At 36.5% G+C, this 14,190-nt stretch overlaps 1 protein-coding gene across 3 annotated transcripts in view; it reads right to left on the bottom strand.

Annotated features, from left to right (window-relative positions):
* Window positions 1-14,190, bottom strand: part of Strip (striatin interacting protein) — a 367,915-nt gene that overhangs the window by 239,417 nt on the left and 114,308 nt on the right. For all 3 annotated transcript variants that reach the window (XM_090400054.1, XM_090400055.1, XM_090400053.1), the window contains one exon: window positions 6,008-6,135. In XM_090400054.1, coding sequence (XP_090256180.1) covers window positions 6,008-6,135 — 128 coding nt within the window. The remainder of the gene's footprint in view (window positions 1-6,007; window positions 6,136-14,190) is intronic.

The following is a 14,190-nucleotide window of genomic DNA, read 5'->3' on the forward strand; positions in this document are numbered from 1 at the left end:
TTATGTTTTCCGGCTGTTTTCTGTTTAAGGATGCAAACTTTATCCTTGATAATAGTCCCGACTGTGGTATGACTTAAGTTCAATGCGTGGCCGATGTTCGTTGGCGTGTCTCCCTTTTTTGCCCTTTTAATAATGTCTAATTTCACTTCTAATGTAATGGCTTTCCTTTTCTTTGACACACTGCTATTGGAAAAGTCTATCTTTACGTTTGGGAGTCATAATGAAGGGTAAAAAGTTGCAAAAAAACATAAACACAAAAGTGAGAGAGTAAACAAGCACGCGGTACCCAAGTGATGCCACCTTTCCCATACAAATGGCGCGTAACAGTGTATTCTTCCACCGTGCTCACAAACAAGTTTGCCCGCAACGTTTGAATTTTAAGTCGCACTGCTTCAAGTCGAAATTTATTTTTCAAATTATTTATGGGATTACCGCCATAAAGTTGAAACGACGCATATTGAGAACCTCCTGTATAAGGTAAAGAAAGAAAAAAAAAAGACACTTAAAGAGAAATTAACAGCATACGATTACAATGGAACGACATACGTTTACAATTACCCACTTAGTACCAGCCAGGATAATTTGGTGATGCATTTCATCATCCATAGCAGCTGAACTGCCAGGTCTGAAGCAGCACTCCACCATATACATTTCATCCTGCTAGTCTCAACTTCACAAAAGATAGCCTCAAACCCACTGCTGCATGGGATATTAATACAATACTCCTAACTTCCCTCACTCTTACTCTCATGATATTCCTTCCACATTTTCTTCGTATGGATCGCTTGCTTAATAAGGTTGCACATTTATTTCAATCCCATTTGTTCTTTGGACTCTAGGGACAAATTTAAATAGCTTTCCAAAGCTTTCCATTTTGAAAGAGTTCAAGCATCAAATTATAGACCAATCTGTGTGTCAGGTGTTATGGTTAAAGTGTTGGAAAGGCTGGTGAGAAACAGGATCTAGAATTGGATTGGCAACAATGGTGTTATCTTTGATGGACAGCATGGATTTGCTAAAGGGAGGTAATGTTTTAGTAATCTACTTAGTTATTACAATAAAGTGACAGCAGTATATTGGACGTCAGAGATGAACACACAGTAGTATGCTTAAACTTCTGTAAAGGCTTTTGACAAGTTGATAGTCTAGGTAGAGCAGATGGGGTGGAATGTCAAACTAGTTCTTTGGATTAGAGATTGGCTGTCTGATAGGTAACAAGTTGTGTATTGGGAAGCAATATTCCAGAAGAGGAAAATCACTAGTGATGTGCCTACAGGACTCTGTTTTAAGGCCATTGCAGTTTAACCTATATGTTAATGATATTGGGGAAGATATGAATGGGTATATACAGTTATTTGTAGATGATGCAAAGTTATGAACTATGAGGAGTAGAGCAGGTGTTGTGACTGTACAAGAAGATTTGAGCAGACTGAGTGAATGGGCACAGGAGTAGTAGGGATGTTGCAAAATGCAAGGTTTTTAAAAGTTGGAAAACAAAGATGGAATGTAGAATTTCCTCTTGCTGGAGATATATTCTTGGAGGAAGGAAATATATCTTGGGGTGAATGGTGGATAAGGATCTAAAATTTAGACGACATATTTGACAAAATTGTGAGGAGAACACGAATTCTGGCAATGATATGGAGGACAGTGACTTGTAGGAATAATGATATTCTGGTTCCATTGTATGTGAGCTAGGGAGTGAGAAACAGTTTTTTTTTTTTTTGCATGGAGAGTTGTGAATGGTTGGAATGCATTGCCTGAGAGTGTGGTGTCTGCAAAGAATTTGCATGTGTTTAAGGCATGGTTTGATAAGCTGTGTGTGTATGACAAAAGGGATCTCCAAGAGGGTCTGTGACTCCATGGTGTCTTAGGATAATAATAATAATTTTCAGCAGTATGTAGAAAAGAATCAAAAGCTCTAATACCTATGTCCAATCTTTCCAAAAAGTGATTATAATTTAAAAAAAAAAAAAAAAAATGACAGAACAAGCCAGTCAGGAGAAATACACGTCACAGCACATCGATGATGTAGAGAAAGAAAAAAAATAGAAATCAGGTGTAGCAGCATATACGACAGAGACAAACATCCAATACTATAGCAGCATACAAAAATGCCTACAATGAGTACTGTTTCCATAAATGTGCTTGTCGCATTATTTTTCTTTATTTCCCTCTACTAATAAAGTGTACTAGAAAGTTTGAGAAATTAGTAGAGTTTAAACTAAAAAAAAAATAATTGGTCAACAAAGAGTTTCCATTTGGAATTTATACTGGACTTAAATGTTTGGCATACAAGTCCACTTACTGAAGGCCTGAAGTGGCCTGGAAAAGGTTCCACATTTGTTCTCTCCAGAGTGGTTATCAATATGTAAAATAAAAAAATAATAAAAATTAGATATTTTAATTCTATCACTAATCTCGATGTTGGTAATTTTATTTGGTGTTTTTACATCACTATATACCCACGATTTTTTCAAATATTAGATGTGTCAAAGTAGCGTTCTTACATTGTTTTGTTCCAAAGCACATGCTTTGGGTGCTCACGGGAAACGTGAGCGAGCGATTACTGCTGTTCATTTGTTCAGCTGAAGAATTGTGTCGCTGTTGCTAACCAAATTACTAGATATGCATTGTGATGCGGCCCTTGGATAATTTTTTTTAATGCGGCCCTCGGATTAACTATGGTTGGACAGTCCTGCTCTAGATGATTATAACTAGATGGTCTTCTGCTGTAAACTGAACATAAGATCAGCCTACACAATTAGAAAATTTTCATTTCTTTTATGCCTATCAAAATATATGCAGCTAACCCACCCTTCCCTACTTTCATTGTTTAACATATTTAATATATACTTTCCTTGGAGGGGTGCTTAAGGGTCAAAGCTGTATAACAGAGAGGAGACATCCACATAGCCTTTAAAGGAATGCGGAGAACCGACCAGGGCTTCTGACCTAATGTCCAATCCTCACCTTCTCGTGGTGCATCCTGTTGTGTATCTACTTGGATACTGAACGAACGAGGATGGGGTGGCAATTTGGGATTTAGCCAACCAAATTGTATTCCTATTGGTTAAACCAAAATACAAAATGATGGTCAAATAAGTCAGCTTGTGCTCTTAGAGAATACAGAGACAAATGCATGAATGCTAAACACTGTGTAAAACTAGCTAAACAAAAGTCATGGGAGGACTTTGGCAAGAACATAGAAAATAAATATCAAGGAGGTGGCAAAATATTCTGGAGGTTGTTGAAGGAGCTTAGGAATGCAGGAAAGAGTGCTGTAAAAGGAGTTAGAGATGATAAAGGTGACATGAAAACGGGAGAAAAAGATATCCTTGAAGTATGGAGTAATTACTTTGAAAAACTGCTAAACGAAACAAGCAGTGATGACAGCACAGTTGTAAAAAACACTGACCAGGCATGCAGTCAGGAATACATATCCATACTTGAAGTAGAAAAAGCAATCAAAGGCTTGAAATGTGGAAAGGCAGCAAGAGTAGTGATATTCGACCAGAAATGCTGAAGTATGGTGGTATAAGTCTTACACCACCTGCATAGTTCAGAAGGCTTGAACAGAGGGACGAATTCCAGATGATTGGAGTAGAGCTCTCATAGTACCCATATATAAAAAATGGAATTAAAACTGAATGTGAGAATTACAGAGGTATTTCCCTACTGAGTGTTCCTGGCAAGATCTATGCAAGTATACTTGAGAAACGGTTGACAAGAATTGTGGAAGAAAAGCTTGGTGAAGAACAAGATTCATGCCAAATAACGGGTGTCAGGATCAGATCTTCACTTTACGACAAATAGTCGAGAAAGCATGGGAATATAAGAGAGATCTGTATTTAAGTTTTGTCGATTTGGAAAAGGCATATGACAAGGTGCCAAGAGAGAAGCTATTCAATACGCTACAGTTATATGGTGTCAATGGCGCATTATATCAAGCAATACTTAGTCTTTATTTGAGTTGTAAGACAGCAGTTAGAATTAAAGGAAGTACAGGAAGATGGTTTAATGTTAAATCTGGTGTGAGACAAGGATGTACATTATCTCCTCTGTTAATCATTATTTATATGGATCACATTATGAAGGAAAGTGGTATTAAACCTGATATTAAACTTGGAGAAATGTCAGCTGTTTGCTTTATACGGATGATTTTATACTTCTAAATAAATCCGCTACAAGTCTGCAAGATTCCCTGAATAAATTGAATAGCTGTTGTAATAGATATGGTATGAAGGTCAGCAATAAAAAGACAAAGACAATGAAAATAGGCAGAATCATTGAAAATGTCAACTGTGTTGTGAATGGAGAACCTGTGGAACAAGAGAAACATTTCAGCTACTTAGGCACGATTTTTACTGAAGATGGCAAATTAAATATGGAAATAGACAACAAATTAACAAAGCTGGTATGGTGGGAAGTCAATTGAATAAATTCACATGGAACAAGAGAGAAATTAGTCGGAACACTAAATTAGCTGTATACAAGATAGTGTTCAAACCAGTTTTAACTTATGGATCTGAGAGCTGGGTCAGTAGTAAAACACTTGACCAAAGACTAGAGACCGCAGATATGAGACTCCTGAGAAAGATTATAGGCATGAACAGATGGCATCAATGGCAATATCATATTAAAAATGAGGATATTAGGAAAGAACATGACATTGTCAACATCCAGGAATGCGTTAGCAGAGCTAATCTCAGGTGGTATGGTTACTTAAACAGAATGGGCGAAGAAAGATTAGCAAAACAAGTGTTCTCTGGCAGGTTGGCAGCAAAATGACCCAGAGGAAGACCAAGATATAGGTGGATTGATACGGTACAAAGTGCCTTAGACGATAGAAATATAAGATGTGATAATGTTGGAGTCTTGACAAGTAACAGACTGATTTGGAGGAAAATTGTAAATAGGGAGTTAGTAATGATGTAATTTTTTTCATGTTGTACTATCATATCCTGTACACCCCTTGAAGGTACATGGCAGGAATTTGATGATGATTTCCTTGGAAGTCTTCCTTATTCTTCCCAAGGACTATAACTTACAGTTGTTCTAAAAAAAAAAGAACCCATCAATTGTTCTAAAAACAATTAACGGGTTTTTCCTTTCTTTCATCTTATCCACTTTTCCACATATACGATAATGTTTTGCAACAGGTTTTGTGGCTAGTGTTGTAGAGCAATCTTTGGTTGTAATTTTCAAAAAAAAAATTACAATTTACAGGTACTTAAATGTAAAGTGAACAAGTTCCTTCTTTTTCTCAAGCCTTTATACCACTCATGGAATTATGGTACTGACAATATTTAAATTAAGGGGATATTAAATCCCACATTGTTTTAAAACCGAATAAGAAACTCAAAGATTGGAATCAGAGAGTTTCTTGCCAACTATAGTAAACTATAAAGTATCGGGGACCACTTAAGTGAGCTAATGCAAGTGACCCTAGTACGTAGTACAATACCAGACAACTCGTAGCAAAGGTGGTGAAGTCTGATCACTATTCTTAGGTATTTCCCATAATGAAAAAACACATTGTACATTTCTTAGGAAATGTGTTTTCCCATAATGTAAAAACACATTGTACATTTCCTATGAAATGTGTTTTTACATTATGGGAAATACCTAAGAACAGCGATCAGAACTTCACTACCTTTGCTACGAGTTGTTCGGTATTGTGCTACGTACTAGGGTCACTTGCATTAGCTCATGCTAGTGGTCGCCGATACTTTATAGTTTACTATAGTCAGCAAGAAACGCTCTGATTCCAATCTTTGAGTTTCTTATTCGGTTTTAAAACAATGTGGGATTTAATATCCCCTTAATTTATAATGTTTATATCGCCGAAATGAAGCTTATTAGCTCTTTATATTTAAGTAATTATGGTACTGACAATTTTACAGAGTTTTATATGTAAGGGCCTATAATTAAAAAAAAAGTTCGTAGATATAAGTAACTGATGTTTTATTTAATGTCAGTTTAAAAATTTACAGAAAGCACATACCAGAATTGTTTTCCAAAGTAATAATAAAACTTTTTTTACAGGAAAATGTGGAGCTGTTCCACTGCAAAATTTTGTTACCATTTGGAATAACGTGAGGGCTAGAAGTTCATCTCCAAAAAGGGGCTGTGCTAAAAAAAGAATCAAATATATCAAAATGAATTATATACCTTCTAAAGGAAATTTTATCATTCAAAATTGCTCTATATTTTAAAAAACTGAAGTACCTCACTTTTTAAGAAGAAATGAAGCAACGCATTAAACTTGATTCCTATTTTTATATTTGCAAATAAATTCACCAGATTTAAATCAGCCTGGTTGGGCAAGTGGTTAGCGTATCTGCTCTCCAGTAAGAGGCTTTAGGTTCGAATCCTGCAGTGGGCATGGATTTGTGATTGTCTGTGGAAATACTAGTGGTGGTGGTGGGCAGTAGATGACATTACTGTAGTTGATGCGGTTTCCTGTAGTTGGTGGATTAAGTGGTGGAGACGGAGAGTTGTAGAGTAAGTGCCCCACCTCGATGAGTCTTTGAACTCCTTAAACTATGATCAAGGATCATCCACCAAGCTCGGATGACATAAAGCTAGCAAAAATCTGACAAGCAAGCTTAATTAAATAATAAAAGGTAAACAAACAAAATGTATGCAGCATGGAATTAGATTTTGTTGGTTTTGAAAGTCAACAAATAATTCAAAGAACAGACACTGTACAGGACACTATAAGATGCAGTAAAACATGGGAAGATAGATACAATTGTTCTACTCTGTTAGGGGAGGAGTTGAGCAGGAGAGGATTCAAATTATAATCATCCATGTATCTGGAGTTAATGTATTAGAGAAAAAATTGGCAAGCGATAGAATTCAAGTACTAAGATGATAACAGCAGAGATATCTTGATAGGCTAAAATGGGTTTAAGAGAGGGCTGATATGCATAGACAGGCTTAGGCATTGGTTCACAGTATAAAGAGCACCAAGGGAGAAAAATATAATTTATCGAATATACTAATATTTTGCTGATTTTCTAACCAGCATTATAATAACAGCAAATACATAATAAAAAATTCAACACAAGTGATGCCGGTTAGAAAAACAGTCAAATATCAATAAATTAATTACATATATATATATATATATATATATATATAATAGTATATCTAGATTTTTCAAATGCTTTTGACAAATTGCCAAATGACAATTTATAATGGAGCAGATGAGTTGGATAGGAGAGTGGCCATTCTTCCTTGACTGATAAGCAGTTTAGTTGGGAAGGGCTGAGGAGCAGATCAAGTTATGATCAATCCCACATTTAAGGTACAGTCTGTTTCCACCAAAGAAACTAACAACTTCAGCAAGCATTCACACGGCAAAAAATAAGGTAAAGATATATCTTTGTAGTTGGAGGAAATGCCAACTAGATCTATAAAGTGAGAGATGATCTCCATCATCCAATGAAACCTTCCCCACCTTGTTTATTAGGAAGCCTGAAGCGGTTGTGGCATGTTTTGGTTCTCAGAGCTAGGGTTATGGTTTCTGTTCCCTCCTTCTCCAAACTTCCAACATCCCATACAAGTAACATTCATCAAAGTTAAGCATTTCAAAGGCTTCCTGATCATAATTTCACTGTCGTTTATACTGCCAGGTCTTGCCTGAAGGGAAGCCATATAACAGCATTAAGGCCATGTTATAGCATGTCTAAAAGTCTATCTTCTCCCACACTATATTTCCTTTCTTTTACCCTCTTTACCTTTTAAATATTAACATGACTTCTTTCTAAATGCCGGCTTTATATTTTTTCCATTTCTTTACTAATTCATCTATATAGATATTAAATAACAGTGGTGACACTGAGCATCCTTGATGGACCCCTCTGTTTATTAATTTCCATTCTGTAACTTTTTCATCGATTCCTACAGCTATTTGTTCTGTTAATTATTGCAGTAAGCAGCTGATTTGGGATGTTTAGATTCTTGAGTATGGTTCACAGTTTGTTCCTTAAGACTCTCTCAAAGGATTTCTGGCAGTTCACAAATGGTATGTGCATTTCTATGTTGTATTCATAATGTTTTCCCATTAAGATTTTTAATGTAAAAGCTGGGTCAATGCACAACCGTCCTTTTCAAAATTCATTTTGTTCATCTGCATATGACTTTAGTTTGAAGTTAATATTTGTACATATAACAAGTATTTAGAAGATTTATTTCTCTGTAGTTTTCACAGCTGCACTTATTGACTTTTTTATATATTGGGAAGATAATTCCAACATTCTAGGATTTTTTCCTTGCTGCCAGATATTATGAAATAATTTAAAAACATTTGATGAATAGGATGCCTGCATATATTATAAGTTCTATTTTAATCCATCTTCTCAAGTGGATTTTCCTGATTTGCTTTGCTATATTGCTTATTGAATTTCTTGTAATGTTATTTCTTCCACTTATAATTGGTAGTAAGCATTATGTCAGTTTTAGATTCATTACTATTTTGCCATAAGTTATAGAAGAAGTCAAGCCAAGTTTTCTCTTTGATTATTTCAAGTTTCATTTTTCTTTTACCTCCTTATTCATATCCCTAGAATTTTGTATGTATTTGGTCTCCTCACTGTGAGATCTCTTTCCAATTTTGTCACAAAGTTATCCCATGTTTTTCTATTCTTTTTACAACATGCTTTTTTTTGCTATTGCTCTTTTTTGCATTTATAATTAATTTTTGCTTGTAGTGGTTTTGTGTTTATCCATTGTTTATATGCTTCTTTCTTATCTTTGATTGAAACAACAAGATTTTGTTGGTACTTCCAAAACAGATCAACTCATTGACGTTGAATATTTGCCGATAATCATAATCACTCTTTTTTTGTTTGTTTCAGGAAACTTTCAGCAATTTTTCAGGAAACTTGGCTGCAGAATCTTTATCAGCACTAGCAGATTTCCTAGTTATTCTTATGTCCAGTTTGATTTTTAAAACGGTCAAACCATCCTAAACTCGCAGTAAAGCTTTCATATTCCTCTTGAAATTTGGTCTCTTTCAGTGAGATAAAAATATTGAGGGCTTTTGCTTGAATATTCCCCGTACTAAGAGATATTCTTTTTTGGTTATAATCCCCAATCCAGAGTGATAGACGACGCTCCATCTTGATCATTAAATGGGTTCTATTTTGGGTAATCTGCATGCTTAAAGAAGCAATAGCAACTTTTCCTGGTTCTTTGTATTCTCTGCTCTTATTTAATACAGTCCAAACTGTAGACTCGCTGTATCCCAGGTCTCACACAATCATTGTACTACTAGCACCACTTTCATGTCTCTTAATGACTTACAGCTTTTCCGCTCGCTACAGATCGACGACAAAAAGTTTCGTGTAAAGTAAAAAAAATTGCGTTAACTGATTAATAATTCGCTTAAAGTGGGAACCAGTATCATTATCATTAGCTCAATCATGCTAACTGATTATCATGCATATCGAATTCGCATTAAACAGTAAAAATTTTCATTTGATACCATAATTTAGCAAAATATAAATTACAAAATATAAAAATTTAATATAAATATTAAATATAAAATTTAGCAAAATATAAATGCATATAAATATAAACCTACAGGAAGAAGAGACTGCAGACATCCAACTCCATCTGCTGAGCAGGAACAGGACATATAAAGCCTATACCTGAATTGCTCAGACGACGACAATGAAATGCATTATTTGTAAATAATTAATGTTTTTTAAATTCTTTCTTTTAAGGTTACACGATGGTCAGCATTCATAGTTAGGAAATTATGGAGACACAATATGTGTTAAAATAATTACTTTACTTAATATTAGGAAAGTAACATTCGACGTTTCACCCTCTGCATTGAGGTCATCATCAGGAAAATACATATATATATAAGAACCAAGCTACATGCTACTGCCTACACAAAGGTAAAATGAATCTAACTGTTCATTAATCTTTTACCTAGCCTGACCTCTTGTGGAAAAACTAAATGAATAATATTAAATTTTAAAAAATTAAATTAAAAAAAAAACAGATAAGTATAAAAATAAATTAAAATTGAATTAGGGAAAAAAAATAAGAAGAAATAAACAAAAAATATTTTTAAAAAATAAATTAAAAACAGAACTACATTAAACATTTCTAAAGTCCTCTCGTATTGAGATCGAGGCTTGTTCCAGTTGCTATGAGGGTTGCAGATGGGTCCTCCATATTCTTGGAATGATTAATCAGTCATTTTTGTTCAGGTTTGGATGGCGTTTTAGCATTTCACAGGCTTCTTTGAATATTCTCTCAAAACAGGTTTTAGTGCGATGTGGGAACTTGGTGCCTTTCCAGTCAATTCTATGGTATGTTTGGAGTGTGTGGTCTGATAGGCCTGTTTTACCATAATGGAGGTATTTAATGTGTCGTCTTTTCCGATTGGGATCATGCGTCCTGTTTCCCTTATGTAGGGTAGGTTACATGTACATTGCATTGAGTAAATTTTTTTAATTTTGTCAGGGGGTTTGAAGGTAGTCTTGATGTTGTATTTATGTAGTGTTCTGTCTATGTTTTCTGAAATGCCTCTAACATAGGGTATGGCTATGACATTCTTGCAGTCTTTTTTGTTTTTAGTGGTATTTTTGTGGAGGATCGTGTGAACTGTTTTTTTTTTTTATTGTAGCCATGTTTTATTATTATTACGAGCGACTCCAGGGAGTCCTTAGACTCGTCAAGGGAGGCCCTAAACATCATGTCCACACAACTATACGACATTCTCACAGTATCTATCATACCTTGCCTTGAACCCACTCACCATCATAGCACCCACAACAGACTCTGGCAGCTTATTCCACTCATTTACCACTCTAAAAGTAAAGAACCCAGCTCTAACACCCCTGCTAACCACACTCTTGCCCAGCTTCCATAGGTGTCCCCTAGTTCTCCCACCACCGCCAGTCCTGATCTCAAAAAGATCCTCTGAATTAATCCTATAGAAACCCTTTAGCAATTTGAATGTCTCAATCATATCTCCCCTTTTCCGCCTATCAACTAATTTCTGCAACCCACAAATCTTCAACCTGTTCTCATATGGTTCATTCCATAGACCCGCTATCATCTTAGTCACTCGCCTCTGGATCCTCTCCACCTCCTCCCCATCAAGAAGGAACCTAGGTGAACAAATCTGGGCACAGTAGTCGAGATGAGGCCTTATCAAGGCTCCGTACAGAAGTACAATAACTTACTTGTCTCTGCTTGTCAAGGTATTTTTCAACAACCAAGTGAGTTGATGAGCTGCTTTAGCCACTTTTGCAATGTGCCCCCTAAACTTCATCTCCCTATCCACCAACACTCCCAAGTCCCTGGCCTCATCAATCTCCTGGAGTACAGTTCCACCAATGTGATATACTGCTGCTAATCTTTTCACCCCAAAATGCATAACCTTACATTTTGGCACATTAAATTGACATCCATTCTCCTTAACCCAGAACTCCAATCTATCCAAGTCGTCCTGCAAGATTTTGATATCTTCTGCATTCACTATCGCCCTACCCAACTTTGCGTCATTCAGCGAACAAATGAACTGTTCCTCTTAGATACTTCCCTATATCGTTAATGAACAAAGTAAACAGCAGTGGTCCAAGAACAGAACCCTGCGGCACACCACTAGTCAAAGGCCGTCTTTTGGACTCTACTCCTGAATAAACTACTCTTTGATATCTCTCCATCAACCACCCGCCTTCCATCTCACCAACCCTATATCCATTCCCATATTTGTAGTTTACGGATTAGAATTCCATGTGGTATCCTGTCAAATGCCTTTGCCAGGTCCAGCAGTATCACTGTAAACCCATTACCCTTATCCAGTTCAGCTGTCACTGTGTTATAAAACTTGAGCAAGTTACTGAGGCATGATCTACCCTTCACAAAGCCATGCTGTCCCCCGTACAGTATCTCATTTTCATCAATCCATTCCTGTATTTTTCCCTTGACTACTTTCTCCAATACCTTGACAACAACTCCTGATTGCTGATCGGTCGGTAATTTACAACCGTAGTCTTGGATCTTCCTTTATGCTGTGAAACTATTTTCCCCTCTTTCCACACCATCAGGACTAAACCAGACCCGAGACTCAGATTAAACAACATAGTCAAGGGCACTGATAATTCTTTAGCTGCTTCACGCAAGACCCGTGCCGGTATACCATCCAATCCCACAGATGTATTCACATTAAGGTTCTGCAATAGACTACTCACCTCCACTTCATTCATCACAATTCCCATATAAAATGGTTCCTTCATTTTTTCAATGTCACCACCTGGATGATATACTTTTGCAAAGTGCTCACTCAGTAACTCCACTATATCGACTGATTCAATGACCTCTTTACCATCGTCATTCCTTAAAATCATTTTGCCGTATACAGTTTTTTTTCTTGCTTGCAGCATATTGAAAGAACTGTTTGGGATTATATTTAGCTTGCATAGCCAGTTTCCTTTCATAATCCGCTTTTGCTTTTTTTTTTACCACACTTGTTACCCTTCTGGCCTGCACTTTATACTGTTTGTGTGCCTGCAGGTCACCTCTTTCTTTAAATTCCCTCCACAGTTGTTTCTTTTTTTGCAGCTCAAACTTAATGGTGTTATTCAATCATTTAACCCCTACTTGTTTTACTATTCAGACCCTAGGTATACAATTAGCCATAACCTCCTGTAAATGCTCCTTGACCGCTTCCCATGCTCTATCGACATCCAGCCCTTGCAGTTGTACATGCCATGGCACTGATCCAAGCAATCTTCTAAGCTTGTCATACTTGCCAGCATGGTAATTCCACATATACGCTGTCTTAATCGAAAATTCCACACCTTTAGCCACCTCCCAGGTCAAGACCTTATGATCACTCTCACCAATAGGTGGCAACATGGTCATATTCATTACAGTCAAATTCTCAGATGCTATTACCAGGTCAAGCACTCTCACACCCCTAGTATTTTCAATTACATGCTGTCTCAGATAGTTATCCCTTAATAATTGAATAAAATCCATTTCCTTCCTCACATGTATCTTCGCTTCCCTCCAATCAATGTTACCATAGTTGAAATCCCCCATAATAATTACCCTCCTTCCACTCATTTCATCAATTTGTTTATGCACACTATCTCCACCATCTATTCCATCACCTGGTCTATAGCAGCACCCAACTGTATATTTTATTCTGCCAGTCTCAATCTCACACCAAATAGCCTCAAATGAGCTCTTTTCACTATCCTGTGATACAACTTCAATTCTCCTTGGCTGCAGTTCATCAGCTATCATCAATAATAACACCCCCCCCCCATTTTATTCTCTCTGTCCCTCCTAAACACACTATACGTGTGTTTAGCACTACATGCTTTACAAATGTATGGTTAATAATTTCGAATTCTTGGTTTAGAGCTTGTTTGTTTGAGCAAATTGTTAATGCTCTATGTTTAAGGGTGCTTATGACTCCTAGTTTTTGGGTTGGGTAGACAGAGAAGAAGAGACAGGCTGAGGGAAGACAGGTGACAAGTATGTCTAGAAAAGGAAGAGAATTGTTCTTTTCGATTTCGGTGTTGAATTGGATACGTTTGTGTTGTTTCTTCAGGTAGCTAAGGAATGTATTTAATGTTTTTATAAGGAATGTATTAATGTCTTGTTTTTGTGTTGGGTGGTGGTATTAATTTTTGTGTATATATTGGCCTGTGTGTGTAGGTTTGCAGTAGACAGAGAAGGAGAGACAGCCTGAGGGAAGTCGGGTGACGAGTGTATCTAGAAAAGAAAGAGAAATGCTTTCGATTTCAATGGTGAATTGGATAAGTTTGTGTTGTTTGTTCAGGTGGCTAAGGAATGTATTTAATGTTTCATAGCTGTGGGGCCAAATGCCGAAAATACCATCGACATATCTGAGCCAGACTTTGGGCTTTAGGCTGGCCGAATCTAGAGCTCACTGCTTGAAGTTTCCATGTAAAAGTTAGCTATTGGAGAGAAAGAGGTGATCTCATGGCCCTACCTTCTTTTTGTAGGTAAAAAATTGTTTCCCAAATGATATACCTAAAGTGGAGTAGGTGGGCAAAGAGGGCTGTGATGTCGAGCAGAAATATGTTCTGTAGAAGAATAATAGTATCATTGACAGGGACATTACTGAAAAGGGCAGCTATGTCAAAGCTTACTAATAAATCTTGGTCGTTGAGTGCGATG

The sequence above is a fragment of the Typopeltis vanoorti genome, chromosome 11 (genome assembly GCF_054136105.1).
Source record: "Typopeltis vanoorti isolate ZY-2024b chromosome 11, IOZ_Tvanoo_1.0, whole genome shotgun sequence".
NCBI classification, from domain to species: domain Eukaryota; kingdom Metazoa; phylum Arthropoda; class Arachnida; order Uropygi; family Thelyphonidae; genus Typopeltis; species Typopeltis vanoorti.